General features: G+C 43.7%; 1 protein-coding gene across 1 annotated transcript; it reads right to left on the bottom strand.

Moving 5' to 3' along the window:
• Positions 1 to 3,940: 3,940 nt before the first annotated feature.
• LOC137097292 (NACHT, LRR and PYD domains-containing protein 1b allele 5-like) lies at positions 3,941 to 15,059 on the bottom strand. The gene is made up of 8 exons (XM_067469534.1): positions 14,612 to 15,059; positions 9,124 to 9,191; positions 7,674 to 7,861; positions 6,890 to 7,113; positions 6,417 to 6,670; positions 4,476 to 4,598; positions 4,103 to 4,232; positions 3,941 to 3,984 (listed from the first exon to the last, which is right to left on the bottom strand). Exons 1-8 carry the CDS (start codon positions 14,970 to 14,972, stop codon positions 3,941 to 3,943), a joined length of 1,392 nt encoding a protein of 463 aa, XP_067325635.1. The 5' UTR covers positions 14,973 to 15,059.
• Between the last annotated feature and the right edge of the window lie 1,341 nt (positions 15,060 to 16,400).

A 16,400-nucleotide genomic window follows, 5' to 3' on the forward strand; every position in this document is an offset into this window, starting at 1 on the left:
TTGAGGTACAAAGGAAGGCCGAATCCAAGACAAGTCAAACCCGCATTTTGGACTTTAGGAGAGGTGATTTCCGAAAAATGAAGGAAACACTTAGCGGCATTCCGTGGACACAGATACTAAAAGACAAGGGAGTTATGGATGGATGGGAATTTCTCAAGAATGAAATACTCAAGGCGCAATTGCAAACCCTGCCAACAAAGAGAAAAAATAGGACATGTGCAAAGAAGCCAGAATGAATGTCCAAAGAACTTCTAACTGTGCTAAGATGCAAAAGAGACATGCACAAGAAGTGGAAAAAGGGAGAAATCACCAAAGAAGTATACAAACAAATAGCCAACACCTGTAGGGAAAAGGTCCACAAGGCTAAAGCACAAAATGAGCTCAGGCTTGCCAGGGACATTAAAAATAATAAAAAGGGCTTCTTTTCTTATGTCAATAGAAAAAGGAAAAACAAAGAGGCAATAGGGCCTCTTCGAGGAGAAGATGGGGCAATGCTGACAGGGGATAGGGAAAAGGCAGAACTACTTAATGCCTTCTTTCCCTCGGTCTTCTCACAAAAAGAAAGTCATCTTCAACCTCAGCAAGATGGAGTGGGTGAGGGATTAGAGGACATTCAACCCCAAATTGGGAAACAAGTCATCCAGGAATACCTGGCTGCTCTAAATGAGTTCAAGTCCCCAGGGCCTGATCAACTACACCCAAGAGTATTGAAGGAACTAGCGGAAGTCATTTAGGAACCATTGGCAACCATCTTTGAGAGTTCTTGGAGAACGGGAGAAGTTCCAGTAGATTGGGGGAGGGCCAATGTGGTCCCAATATTCAAGAAGGGAAAAAAGGATGACCCAAACAACTACCGTCCGGTCAGCCTCACGTCGATACCAGGCAAGATTCTGGAAAAGATTGTCAAGGAAGTGGTCTGCAAGCACTTAGAAACAAATGCGGTCATCGCTAATAGTCAACATGGATTTATCAAAAACAAGTCATGCCAGACTAATCTGATCTCTTTTTTCGATAGAGTTACAAGCTGGATAGATGCGGGGAATGCCGTGGATGTAGTGTACCTGGATTTCAGTAAGGCCTTCGACAAGGTCGCCCATGACCTTCTGGCAAGGAAACTAGTCCAATGTGGGCTAGGCAAAACTACGGTGAGGTGGATCTGTAATTGGTTAAATGGACGAACCCAGAGGGTGCTCACTAATGCTTCCTCTTCATCTTGGAAAGAAGTGACGAGCGGAGTGCCGCAGGGTTCTGTCCTGGGCCCGGTCCTGTTCAACATCTTTATTAATGACTTAGATGAAGGGCTAGAAGGCATGATCATCAAGTTTGCAGATGACACCAAATTGGGAGGGATAGCCAATACTCCAGAGGACAGGAGCAGTATTCAAAACGATCTTGACAGATTAGAGAGATGGGCCAAAACTAACAAAATGAAGTTCGACAGTGACAAATGCAAGATACTCAACTTAGGCAGAAAAAACGAAATGCAAAGATACAGAATGGGGGACAATGCCTGGCTCGAGAGCAGTACGTGTGAAAAAGATCTTGGAGTCCTTGTGGACAACAAGTTAAACATGAGCCAACAATGTGATGTGGCGGCAAAAAAAGCCAATGAGATTCTGTCCTGCATCAATAGGAGCATAGTGTCTAGATCTAAGGAAGTAATGCTACCCCTTTGGTTTTGGTTAGACCACACCTGGAATATTGTGTCCAATACTGACAAGCTGGGATGTGCCCAGAGGAGGGTGACTAAAATGATCAGGAGTCTGGAGAACAAGCCCTATGAGGAGCAGCTTAAGGAGCTGGGCATTTTTAGCCTGAAGAAGAGAAGGCTGAAAGGAGATATGATAGCCATGTATAAATATGTGAAAGGAAGCCACAGGGAGGAGGGAGCAAGCTTGTTTTCTGCTTCCTTGGAGACTAGGACGCGGAACAATGGCTTCAAACTACAAGAGAGGAGATTCCAGCTGAACACGAGGAAGAACTTCCTGACTGTGATAGCCGTTCAGCAGATGGCTGGATGGCCATCTGTCAGGGGTGATTTGAATGCAATATTCCTGCTTCTTGGCAGGGGGTTGGACTGGATGGCCCATGAGGTGTCTTCCAACTCTTTGATTCTATGATTCTATGAGTATATATGGTACATTTTATTTATATGGTCACCAGTTGCTCCAGAGGAAGATAAAGGCCTGCTTCAAAAATTAAAAACAGGAAAAGCCCCAGGTAAGTACATGCTCCCACCTGAATTGTTTAAATGCAACATCACCTGGTGTGCTTCTATCCTGGCCAAACTGTTTACACATATCAACTAGACAGGAATCATACCAAATGGATGGAAGACTAGTATAATTGTTCCACTATATAAAAAGGGCCATAGAACTGACCCTCACAATTACAGACCTGTTAGTATGCTGGACATCGTGTGAAAGATCTATGGTAGGTTTTTGTTAAATAAATTACATAGCTGGGCAGAGGAGAATAATATCATTGCAGAGGAACAGGCTGGATTTCGACAAGGCAGAAGCACAATAGACCAATGTTTTGTGCTTTCACAAAACAGTCTGAAGAAGCCAAAGGGATGCCTATATGCTGCATTTGTGGATTTTACCTTGGCTTTTGATTCAATTGACAGACAGCGTTTGTGGGCAAAGTTGGCAGATACTAATGTGGATGGACGAATGCTGTCATTGTTTGTGTATTTATTTTGGATTTTCTACCTTGCTTTTTTCCAATGGGCCCAAGGCGGCTTACAAGATCCTAACATCAACCATATCAATACTATATATAAATAAGACATAAAAATAGAAAAGCCTTAAAATAGTAGAACTATCAAATAGATAACCATAATAGCAGGACTCAATAAAATCAATTAAAAGCTTTGTTAAACAGGAAGGTCTTCACTCCTTTTCTGAAGGACATCAAGGAGAGGGCTGCTCTAATTTCTTCTGGCAGCTCATTCCATAATTTAGAAGAACATACCATCTCTAGTGATTTTTAGATGTGGGTTGTCCCTTAGCTGTTTGAAGGCGAGGGTCTTCTTGCTGAATCTGCTCGCTCTAAAACCAAAGATCAGTTCCATGTTTTGTTTTTGATCTATAAAGTATATAGACAATAACATAGGAAGATATGTGTTTGTGGTCGAAAAAATGAAGATAACAATTTCTTACTGCATAAGTATCTTTGGAGAACAAATGAGGACTATAATACAAATTGACAAATATCAGAAGTGGGGATCAGCAGAGGCTTAAGCTTTTGCATGACAGATCACAGTTTCTAGATAAACTGGTTAAAAGCAAAATTTGTCAGTTTCAAAGACAATAGTTAGAAAGGAAAAAACTAAGAAAATGAAAGAACAAGGAGTTTTTGTGTGTGTGTGTCAGAAGTGACTTGAGAAACTGCAAGTGTGAGAAAACTGGCCATCTGCAAGGACATTGCCCAGGGGACGCCCGGATGTTTGATGTTTTACCATCATTGTGGGAGGCTTATCTCATGTCGCTGCACAGAGAGCTGGAGTTGACAGAGGGAGCTCAACCCGCTCATGCTGGATTCAAATAAATGATCTGTTGGTCAACAATCCTGCTGGCACAAGGGTTTAACCCATTGCAACACTGAGGGCTCCAAGGATTTGTTTTCAGAAAAGAAAATGGGAAGTTTAGGAGCCCTGCACTAGACATTCAATATGTGGTCCATGGCTTTGATGAAATGAAGCATGTCTTGCTGAAAGACCTCTCTGAGCTTCCTCGGTGGCCAAGGAGAGCTGTGCTTCTTACTTGTGGAGAAGGGAAGAGAGAAGGAGGAAATTCTCACTTGATGCAAAATCTTGACCAATGCACTCCGAGGCCAAATCAAGACTGTAATTGACCTTCCAGAGCTAGTGGGTTGGGGTGAGTCCCTCACACAATCACATTTTGCATCTTCAAGCACAAGAGATGCCCACAGAGCCTCACTCACCTATCATGGGATGGAAATCAGCATACATCGATTCCTCTGAAATGAAAAAGGAAAAGGAGAGTGTCAGAGAGAAAAATCTGGGTGAAATAGTTTCCTGAATACTAAATTCCATACTTTGGATCAATTATGAATTCCTCCCTTGGTCAAAGCTCACCTTTTTTAATGAAGGCCTCCCATACTAAATCATTTGTATCGTCTTCGAGCAGGACAAGCTCTAGTACATCTAGATATAATTCAAGGTGCCAAAAATAACCATCTGTAGTTGGATATTTAAACTGCAGTTTCTGTGGAAGTGAGAGTTCAGAGTGTATCAATATTGTTTCACTCACAGCTTTTTAAATAGCTCAGCTTTTCCTCTTAATAAAACACTATTGCATTTTGATTGAGAAGAACCTGGGCCAAAATCTAATACTGTACTGTATGAATAAAAAAGAATCCCTTTCTATAATATATATAACTGAATCCTAAACTGGTAGCAATGCAAAGTTGTTATGATGGCAAAACTTATCATTGTCTCTGAATCTCACCTTTGGATAGATACAGCAACCAGGTGTGCTTTTCAGAACGAAGTGGGAGCCAATAATCAGAGGCTGCATGGTCTGGGATGGATTTTGAACTTTATGAGACAGTAATTCACGCTTATTGACAGCCTGGGAAGGGAGAACAAGATCAGTTTTGAGACATGCAGAGATACACTAAGGTCCTAAGAGGCTGCTCTGGTGTTGCAAATGTGTCCTTGTAGAGTGGTGAGGATAGAAGCATACAATGTTGCTGAAGTGCTTGATCAGCTTAGTACATGAGCTGAACCTTAACTGTATTGTCGAAGGCTTTCATGGACGGAATCACTGAGTGGTTGTCGGTTTTTCCGGGCTATATGGCCATGTTCTAGAAGCATTTTCTCCTGACGTTTCACCTGCATCTATGGCAAGCATCCTCAGAGAACACCTCACTACCTCTGAGGATGCTTGCCATAGATGCAGGTGAAACGTCAGGAGAAAATGCCTCTAGAACATGGCCATATAGCCTGGAAAAACCTACAACAACCCAGTTAACCTTAACTACTCCTGAACTTTTGAATTGTCTGTTTTACTGGAAGATTTCAGCAACTCAAAAACGTAACCATTCTTGCATGATTTTGCTTTTTATATCTTCATTTCTGAGAACCCAGATGCTTTACCAATTCTGCCTACTCCCTGCAAAGCATCAAATAGCTATGCATGTTGACTTCAGGGACTTTACACTTAGATGAAGGAGAGTATATGGCTCAGTGTAGCATAGGTCAACATGCATCCAAATATGGACGTATGCTACACTGAGCCATATACTCACTTGACATGTTGGACCGAGACCATTGTGCATTATAAAATTTCATCTGAACTGTGAAAATCACCGTTCTTCCATTTCTCCCCCAACTCTTTTCTATTACTGCCTTCTCTGGAAAAAGCATTTCACCATCTCCAGCTATTCAAATATGGTATGAATCAGGAGCCATTTTCAAATAAACTCCTCCCACATTTGGGGCACAATCAAAATGTCATATGTTAGCACGGAGATATGTTATGCATCATGAGCAAATCATACAGCCCAAGGGGCCATCTACAGGGGCCACAAAATCCAGGATTGGTCCAAACCAGCCCCAGATTCTGCCATGGTGTTTACACCATTTTGGTCTCAAACCACGGCAGGGGTAGCGGTGGCACCCTGAACCAGAGCACTCCAGTGAGCAACTGGCCATCATTGGACTCCTTTCTTCATGTCAGCACCTAATTGTCCAGCCTTGATATTGATATTGTTTTTAAAATGCCTGTTTGTGTTGATGTGTTGTTGCTGATTTTATTTTATTATGTTTGTTTTAATCTGTATTTTTTTGGCTTGTCCCCTTGTAAGCCACCCCGAGTCTCTTCAGGGAGATGGTGGCACGGTATAAAATAAAGACAGATACATAGATATCTGCATAACTTGGAGACGACTGGGTTTAAAGGAGAAGTCTAATACAGCAACAAGAAACAAAGCTGTCTGCATGATTTGGAAAGGATTCTAATATAGCAGCAAGAAGCCACATAGGTAAGTGACATCTCCTTTTCCCTCTCTTACAGAGCATGAGCAAAGTGGGATGGTGACACTGGTCCATGTGAACAGCAGGGCCTACTTTGAACCCCCAACAACTCTACTACAGAACTTTTGAGGATTGAGTTTATGGGAAGTGTGATTCTTGTTGGAGACTTAGCCGTGAGAAGACACGGCTACATTTTCCACTAAAGACCTATACACTTTCCAGCAGAAGCTACCTACTGTGACCTGTGTACAATACGTTCACAGATCTTACTTCTGAGCTATTGATCTCTGATATTTGAAATCACTTTCAGATAAATTACCACAATCGCATAACCTGATGCAAGATTCTTCCTGCCATCCAGTATGATCTACTTAATTTGGAACATTGAGGAAAGTTAGAGGTTCCCAGTCACCTGTTTTAGGGAAGAGTCATTGGGAAGGAGATAGAAGTGTAATGTTATGTATCTGTTTCCACGTTCATAATACAGCAGAGTTATTGCATGAGCTTTGATCTTTCCTTCAAACCGTGACTTCTTGAGAACAGCTCCACAAGGACAGGGTGTGAGATTCTTCAATTCCACATGATATGGCCCCACTGAGTCTGGCTTCTCCAAGCTCATCCCCTTTTCTCCAAAATGTGCCAGATAGATTTCAGAACAGCCTTTACCTGCCAAAGGAATACACAGGAAGCCTATTTCAGCAAAGCATCAGGCTCAGGACATTATAAGTTGGTATTAAAATCAGTACAAATGAGTTAATTTTAAAAATTACTATTCTAAGCTGGTATATGAAACGGGGCTTTTACTAGGAAGTCTGCCAGAGGTTCTCCTCTTTCATATTCCTCCAGTTATAATGATGTATATTCAAATTTTGTGCCCTGTTCTACCTTCAAGACAAAGAAAGTGAGGAAAGTGAATGGCTGCCACAGCCTCCTTGGGATATGCCTGGATGTTGAGCAAAGGGCCGACAATTTCCCACTGCTTTCTATGTTCCGCATTGAGATTCTGTGACCATGAATCAAAGCTGTAGGTGAGAGCGACAGGTGCATTCACGTCAAATATCAGATCAGTTACACAGCAGTGGAAGGAACCAGCTTTGGTGCAATTCAATCTGAAAACAATAAAAAAGAAGCACAAGAGGGAAAGGGATTTAGAACAGGAATCTGTATAGCTTTCTATGCCATCTCACTGGATGTTTTTGTAAGGGATTTGACGTGCTCTAGGATCACATTGCAACTTATACAAAAGGTTAATCTGCTTCTCATCTAAATCTATTCAGTAGAACTTCAGCACTACTTGAATTATCTGTTTCTTGGTTTATTTGCATGAGACACATCCAAGCAAGAAACTGACATGCTAGGTTTTGCCAGGTATACAGTTATCTGAGCCCAGAGAGGAACCTCAACCCTGTCCTCTACTAGACTAGAAGAAAAGGCCAATGAAAGTTGTAAAGTAGAGGTGAGTAAAATACAGACTGTAGGCTGCATGCAAAATATTTTTTTTTGTCCCAAAATTCCCTAGAAGGAGCCTTTTCTTCATCGTTATGTGGTCACTAAGGAACCCAGGTAAACTGAACATATTCTGAATGGAAGACATTCAATGCAGAAAACATCCCAGAAAGATAAAAAGTTTGAAAACCACTGGTCAAAGACAAATGTTCAAGGTGCTTACCTGTATATATCATAGCCCTCTTTATGGTCCAAAAGCCATTCAGGTTGAATATTTATTGTAAGATCCTGTAACACAACAGTCCTCATTGACACAGCCTTCTCATCTGAATTTGGAGCAATCTTGTTCCCACACCAGAGATCTCTTGACCTGAGCCCCATCCCTTTTAGTTTGAAAAGGTTCTTCTGCACCTGCCATGGTCAGCATCCACATGACCCTAACAGCCCAACTTCTGCCACACATCTAGAAATGCAGTTGTGGGTGGGGTATACAAAACTTTGTTTTATTGTTTTAATTAATGCTATATGTATTGGTTTTAATTATTGTTTTGTATTTGATTGTGTTATTTTATTGTAATTGTGATGTAGCAGTCTTGCACCGTTACTAATGTAAGCCGTCCTGAGTCCCCCTTCGGGGGTAGAGAAGAGACGGGATACAAATGCCAGAAATAAATAAATGAAAAGACTGGACACACTTACATCTAACATGACAATTCATGCCATGCCTGGGGAAGCAACAAGAAGCTAAAATGTCACCTTTCTATTGGAGTTATTTTATTAAAATGGAGAATGTTTGGATGGGTACTCAACAAGATACACCAAGGTTTTGACTACGTGTGTAATATATGCTGTTACAGATGTGGAATGACCTGCCGGAAGAGATCTGACAGCAAACTGAGCTGTTGGAATTTAAAACTCACCCGAAAACCTATTTTTTTCTAGCAGACCCACCTAGTCAATTTTAACCACGCATTTTAACTCACATCCTGTGTTCATCATATTTTAATGTTTGTTCTGTGCATTCTAATAAATTTATTTGGTATTTATTTTAATCCAATTTAATATGTATGTTTTATGTAATGTTTAAGATTATTATATGCTTTAACTATGTTGGGATTTATAATACATGTAAAGTTGCTTATTATTATTATTATTGAGCAACTTTACATGTATTATAAATCGACACTAATCACAAGTCTGGGTGAGCCCAATGAAAATAATTTTGAATGATCGTATCTTTACGCATTTGTCAAATATCTACGATAATCTGGGGAGGGCATTCTCTATCCCACCATCTGTTCAAGCGCGTTTGGTGGGAACCACAGAGAGGGCCTTTTTGGTGGCTGCTCCCTGACTTTGAAAGTCCCATCCAAGAGAGATCATGATGGCACTATACCTGTTGGTCTTCCACAAATTATATTGTCGTTAGATTGTATGTTTATTAGCCACCTTGAGTCACCACAGAAAGAAATGTGGGGGTATAAATAAAACTAATAATAACAATGATTCCCTAAATTAATGTGGTGGTGGGGTGGGGAGATGGTAGTAATACTTTCCACAATGAGCTTGAAACATAAACCCCCTAGCCCCCCCCCCCCCCGAATTGAAATGCATCTATCTACGTATTACTCCTGCAGGTGGTTAATATGAATCAGATGGTTTCTGTTGCTTACCTCATTTGGACACTGAGTGCATTTGAAAAATTCCTCCGATTCATCATCATTCTCCCATCTTCCTTTCTCTGTAAGTTGAGACACACAATTAAATGGCAGCTTCTCACTCCATAACATTTCTTGCATAGTGGAAGGGCATTAAATAGGAAGGTGAGAAATTGAAACAAAACATGTCGAAAATAGACAGTTTTTTTTCAAGAAGAAATTAAGACTTTGAAATACTTTTCCTTCCCACTGTATTCAAAGACATTGCCGTATTTGCCAGTTGTAGCAGGGAAAGAGGAGCATGGGACAGAGACAGAGGACAGAGATTGACAAAAGGCTGCAACTTAACACTATTTTTGAAGAGGCCATATTTAAACAGGATCCAGACTGCTCAACAAACATCTTGACCCTGGCACTTGGTCTAGGCACATGGATTTCCAAGAGCAAAGGGAGGGGCGTTGATGTTTTCCTACTATGGGAGGACATCACAGATGGCTAGGAGAACTTGTAATCAAATGTCCAGTTGTTCACCAAAAATAAATGCTTGCTGGTTATAATTGAATGAACCCTAAAGATAGATGATTTTGAGATATGACTGTATCTTAAACGTATTTCGAGTAACAGTGATGTGATAAAGCAGGGCCATGTTTATGTATTGTGCTCATGTCTACCACTATTCACCTGTGCTAGGACGGCTGTAGCAGGAGCTCTTACTTCATTTTCTTTCTAGTGAGTGTTTGCATGTATTCCAAGGTTCCATGCATTTTGCAATAAGGTGGTTTCCCTTGCTCGGCAATTATAGGGCCAATGACCCGTCAATCATCATCATGTTCTTTAGTTCCACCCCTTTCCCCAGGGCTCTGGGAGGGAAAAGAAAGACTTCAGGCAGTCTTTCAGTTTTTTTCAGGAAGCCCAGTTACAGGACGTGAACTTTCCCCATCTGTAGAGAAGCTTCGTTTCTCACAACATCCGGGGGAAACAGCCCTAAAGCTTCTAAGGAAAACAGTTTTACAGCACAACCCTTGTTGGGGTTAAAGATACAGATCCACATCATTCGTGGAGAAAATCCAAAAGGACTCCAGCTGGAAAATCTACAAGGTCTTGGCTGGTAGGTCTACTCGGGTAACCAGAAGCAATTGGAGCCGGGAGTAGGGCCCATACCAGCAGAGACAAGAAAACAGGCAAGATGAAGTAAATATAGTTACTTTTATTATTTTTCCCTTTTTCTATTTCCTTCAAAGATAGCTCAGTGACGCTAGTTAGCTCCAAAAACCTTTCCTATCTAGAATTGATTTCTTTTATTTTAATAAACATATTATTTTGATCCTATGAGTTGTGGATCTGCAATCCTATTCCATCCTGTTGAATGGAAGTCAATCCTTGCTCACTACATGTAAGTTTCTGCTGCTTATGTACTGTGCATCCTGCACTCTGCTATATTTTTGGTGGAATCACCCCCAGAGAGAGTCATTTTTGAGCCTAACAGCTCCTGATTCCCAACAGCAACCAAAGCCAAAACCAAGGTCACAACAACATCTGTTATAGAACTTCAGTATGCTGATGATAACGTAGCCTGTGCGCATTCAGAAGAAGACCCACAAGCCACTCTAAACACTTTTGCAGAAGCATACAAGAAGCTCAGCCTGTCATTCAGCATTGAGAAAACCAAAGTGCTCTTCCAGCAGTCACCAGCCAATCCCTCTCCAATGCCAGAAATACAGCTCAACGGTGTAACATTAGAAAATGTTTACCATTTCCGCTACATTGGCAGCCACCTCTCCACAAAAGTCAAGGTTGACACTGAAATACACCACCGCCTGAGCCCTGCGAGTGCAACATTCTTCCAAATGAAGCAGAGAGTGTTTGAGGACTGGGACATCAGTAGGGAGACCAAGGTACTTGTTCATAAAGCTATTGTCCTCCCAATGCTGCTATACGCCTGTGAGACACGGGCTGCCTACAGATGTCACACTCAATTCCTAGAATGATTCCATCAGTGTCGCCTCTGAAAATTCCTGCAAATCTCTTGGGAAGAAAGGCAGACAAATGTCAGCATGCTGGAAGAAGTAAAGATTACCAGCACTGAAGCAATGGTCCTCCATCATCAACTCTGCTGGACCAGCCACGTTGCCCGGATGCCTGACCACCATCTTCCAAAGCAGTTACTATTCTCTGAACTCAAGAATGGGAAACATAATGTTGGTGGACAGAAGAAGAGATTTAAAGATGGGCTTAAAGCCAACCTTTAAAAATGCGGCATCGGCCCAGAGAATTGGGAAGCCCTGGCCTTTGAGCACGCTAACGGGAGGTCAGCTGTGACCAGCAGTGCTGCAGAATTCGAAGAGGCACGAATGGAGGGTGAAAGGGAGAGGCATGCCATGAGAAAGGTGTGTTAAGCCTGTCGCAGCTATCAAACTGGGATTCCAAACATTCAATCCCTTCTGCGGAAGTTGCGCCCTTCATATAAGGAGGAAAAACCCAACAAAAACAAACTGTCTTTTAAAAACCCAACAAAAACAAACTGTCATCCTGCACTCTGCTATATTTTTGGTGGAATCACCCCCAGAGAGGGTCATTTTTGAGCCTAACAGCTCCTGATTCCCAACAGCAAAGGAAATTTTATATGAAGGTATTTACAAATAAAGCAGTGTCTTTAGAATATTCAGCTGCTTCCACATGATGGCTTGTAAACACAAAGTCCTTATCTCCAGATAAGACGCCACAGTCTTGCTCTTCAGACGTTGTAGCAATAACACATGTGCTGGTACAGCTGTACCAGGAGCTCCATTTCTGTTTGCTTTTGCATGTAAAGTTTTTTGCAGTCCTAAGTTTCAGGGACCCTGCAGATAGGTGGCTTCTTTTGGCTGCAATCATAGGGCAAGCCACCTGTCAATAATAGTTAGGTTCCTTGGTCCCACCCCTTTTTGAGTTTTGGAGGGAACAGGAGCCATTTTGAGTTAGTTCTCACAGAGAAGCCTTTCGCACAGGACATAGAACAAAGTGGCTCCTGTAGAAAAGCTTCGTCTTTTACAGCTTGGCCGGGGTTATACAGCCCTACGGCTTGGCCAGGAGACATACAGCCACAGCTTGGCTGAGGGACTCCAGCCGGCCATCACAGCAACCTGAACTCCTTCTTTTTCCCTGGAGGTCTACAAAGCTCTGTTGAGGCAAGGGTCACTCGCGGAAGCCAGATGCAGTTGGTACCGGGTGCAGGGGCTCCACGTCAACAGAGGCAAGTACAGACTGCCCAGATTAGAAGCTAGGATTTCTCCATCAGTTAGTTACAGTTGAGAAGACAGTGCCTGTTCCTAGTGGACAAGATTGAAAGAGCCTATAGACTGTTAAGAAAACCGTTAAAGTACCTGTTTGTTCCTTAATAGAAGAACTTTGTTGGACTTACTTTAAGCATTCTAAAGACTCTGTTTGGGGGAATCTAAGGGCCTTTATTCTGAGGCAGCCCCGGCGTCCCGTTGGGCACAGAGAATTTATGTCCTGTGTACAGTCTAATGCACAGGCCCAGCGTGCGACAGCACAACACACCTCCAACAACTCCAGCTCCAGCCTTGAGCTCCAAACTCTCTCCAGTCTTCAAGCTTTTTTTCAACCTTTTTCAACCCCCCCCCCCCCCAAAATACAATGTACTTAGCCTCTATTAGTAGTACTTCACCTTCCACAGGTGGCTTGATTGTTGCTGGTCATACAATGATTGAACATGATTCTTACAATCACTTACCCATTTTTCACTTTAGAAATGATCTAATCCAGTGTTTCTCAACTGTCCAGATGCCTCGACCCCTTAGTATAGTTCCTCATGCTGTGGTGACCCCCCAACCATAACATTATTTTCCTTGCTACTTCACAACTGTAATTATGCTCCTGTTATGAATCGTAATGTAAACATCTGATATGCAGGATCAGGCATGTAGCCGGGGGGGGGGGGGGGGGCTTGGAGGGCTTGAGCCCCCCCCCCCCCCCCCCCGGAATTCTCACAGTGGTCTGCGAAAAGGCCTTACTGGTACATTATTTTAACTGTTATGCTTATTCATATCATGATCTGATCACTATGCTCAATATATCTCATATGTATGGGGGTATTGGGGTAACAAAACAAAAGGTTTGCTAGGGTAGACCCTCTTTCACCCAGACTCAGCCCCCCCAAATCAAACTCAGCTCCCCCCCAATCGAAATCCTGGCTACGGGCCTGTGCAGGATATATTTGCATTCACTGGACCAAATTGGGCAAAATACCCAATAATACAACCAAATTTGAATATTGGTGGGGTTGTGAAGAGGATTGATTTTGTCATTTGGGAGTTGTAATTGCTGGGATTTATAGCTCACCTACAATCAAAGAACATTTTGAACTCCACCAATGATGGAATTGAACCAAACTTGGAACACAGAACTCCCATGACCAACAGAAAATACTGGGAGGGTCTGGTGGACATTGATCTTGAGTTTGGGAGTTGTAGTTCACCTACATCCGAGAGCACTGCGGGCTCAAAAAATGATAGATCTGGACCAAACTTGGCACAAATACTCAATATGCCCAAAATGTGGAGTCTGGGGAAAATAGCCCAACATTTGGGAGTTGTAGTTGCTGAGATTTATAGTTCACCTACAATCAAAGAGCATTCCGAACCCTACCAATGATAGAATTGAACCAAACTTCCCACACCGAACCCCCATGACCAACAGAAAATACTATGTTTTCCGATGGTCTTTGGTGATCCCTCTGACACCCCCCCCCCCACCCGCGACCCCCACAGGGGTCCCAACCGCCAGGTTGAGAAACACCGATCTAATCAATATAAAACTCTGACAAAGCCAACCCTGACCAGCACGCATGTAGCGGAGGGGGGGGGGGGCTTGGGGGGCTTCAGCCTCCCCCCCCCCCCCCCGAAATTCTCATGGTGGTCTGCGAGAAGGCCTTACTGGTACATTTTTAAAACTGTTATGTTTATTCATATCATGATCTGATCACCATGCTCAATATATCCCATATGCATGGGGGTATTGGGGTAATGATACAAAAGGTTTGATAGGGTAGACCCTCTTTCACTCAGACTCAGCCCCCCCCCAATCAAAATCCTGGCTATGGGCCTGCTGACCAGGACTGCCTTCCATCTGGAAATCGATGTCCTCACTGCAGGAGAACATGCGGATCAAGAATAGGGCTCCACAACCACCTAGGATCCACCACCAAGACTTGGAGGACTATCATCCTCGGGCTAGGAGGGATCGCCTAAGTAAGTAAGGAAAGCAGGCAACTATGATAAAGTTGCTGTGGCCCTCCATGAGAAGGAGTTGGACTTTGTAGAATCCACATAGTTAGAAGCCACTTTAACTGTCATGTGCCCCAGCTAAGCAATCCTGGGATGTGTGGTTTGGCGAGGCACCAGCACTCTTTGTCAGAGAACCCTAAAGACCTGGGAAGACTACAACTCCCAAAGTGAGAGTAACGAAGCCCCGATGTGACTCCTCCCCTCCCCTCCCTGCTCACCCTTCTCTGTGCTTTTCCGGAGCTTCTCCGCTTGGTCCTTGCAGCCGATCTTCTCCAGCAGCCGGATCGCCAGATCTGTAGAGGCGTCTCCGGGCCGGGAGCGGAGCAGGATTTCGGCCAGGTGCGGGGCACGCTCCTCCCTCGGCACCACGGTGGGGAGTCGGTGGCCGCCCAGGGAGAAGTAGAGCTCCCTCCTGAATTGCGAGAGCTCGCTCTCCCTCAAGTCGGCCAAGGCGTCCATCAGCAGGCCGCGACGTCCCCCGACCCAGGGTTTGATGCTTTTGCTCTGGACAAAGTCGGGCTCCCATTCCCTCCTGTGGTCCGAAGGGCCCGGCTGGGGGTCGCCAGGGGTCTTGGCCATCGTCCTGAGGGGCCTTCAGGGGATCTCCTCCTCCTCCTCTTCCTCCTCCGCACGAGCACCTCGCCCGGGGAAAAGCACCCGACGGGAAAAGAGCCAAAGGGCGTGGCAGAGATTTTGGTTTCACTTTTCTGTGAATGCGGTTTCTTCAGGGCAGGGCGGGCAGGGCGGACGTGGCCTCAGGCGGCAGCGAAACCCACCCCGTCGCCGCCTGCCATCCTCCTTCCACCCGCGGCACCTTCGAGCCTGGAAGACGGTCCTCTCTCTCCTCGGGAGGGAAGCCAAGGAAGTGCGCATCTTCTCTACTGAAGGATGAAGGCTCCTTGAGCTCACTTTTCACCGACTCAGCTTTTGTAAGACCCACCTCACACTTGAGCAGCGATCCTCAACCTTCCTAATGCCGCGACCCCTTCATACAGTTCCTCATGTTGTGCTGACTCCCAACCATAACATTATTTTCATTGTTACTTCATAACTGTCATTTTGCTACTGTTATGAATCGTAATGTAAATATCTGACATGCAGGATGTATTTCAATCACTGGACCACATTTGGCACCAATACCCTCTACATACTGGTGGAGTCCAGGGATTGATTTTGTCATTTGAGAGTTGTAGTTCATCATCATCATCACCATCATCATCATTTAATTACTTATTAATCGCCCTCCATCCAAGATGCTCTCTAGGCCAGTGTTTCTCAACCTGGGGGTCGGGACCCCTGAGGGGGTCGCGCAGGGGTGTCAGAGGGGTCGCCAGTAACCATAAAAAACAGTATTTTCTGTTGGCCATGAGGGTTCTGTGTGTGAGGTTTGGCCCAATTCTATTGTTGGCGGGGTTCAGAATGCTTTTTGATTGTAGGTGAACTAAAATTCCCAGCAACTACAACTCCCAACTGTCAAGGTCTATTTTTCCCAAACCCTACCAGTGTTCACACTTGGGTACATTGAGTATTCATGCCAAGTTTGGCCCTGATTCCTCATTGTTTGAGTCCATAGGTGAACTACAACTTCAGAACTCAAGGTCAATGCCTACCAAACCTTTCCAGTATATTCTCTAGGTTGTGAGAGTCCTATGTGGCAAGATTGGTTCGATTTCATCGTTGGTGGACTTCAGAATGCTCTTTGAGTGTAGGTGAAAAATAAATCCCAACAACTACAACTCCCAAATGACAAAATCAATCCCCCCTCCCAACACTACCAATATTCAAATTTGGGCATATTGGGTCTTTGTGCCATATTTGGTCCAGTGAATGAAAACTCATCCTGTATATCAGATATTTACATTACAATGCATAACAGTAGCAAAATTACAGTTATGAAGTAGCAACAAAAATAATTTTATGTTTGGGGGTCACCACAACATGAGGAACTGTATTAAGGGGTCGCGGCATTCGGAAGGTTGAGAAACACTGCTCTAGGCGATTTACAAG

Source organism: Anolis sagrei, chromosome 6 (assembly GCF_037176765.1).
Source record: "Anolis sagrei isolate rAnoSag1 chromosome 6, rAnoSag1.mat, whole genome shotgun sequence".
Taxonomy (NCBI): domain Eukaryota; kingdom Metazoa; phylum Chordata; class Lepidosauria; order Squamata; family Dactyloidae; genus Anolis; species Anolis sagrei.

Excerpts from the sequence above, each read along its gene's own strand:
- LOC137097292 (XM_067469534.1), bottom strand. The coding sequence starts at position 14,972 with ATGGCCAAGACCCCTGGCGACCCCCAGCCGGGCCCTTCGGACCACAGG. Across the intron at positions 7,114-7,673 it reads GAGGGCTATGATATATACAG|ATTGAATTGCACCAAAGCTG; the intron begins GTAAGCACCTTG and ends TATTGTTTTCAG. Across the intron at positions 6,671-6,889 it reads TCACTTTCTTTGTCTTGAAG|GTAAAGGCTGTTCTGAAATC; the intron begins GTAGAACAGGGC and ends TTCCTTTGGCAG.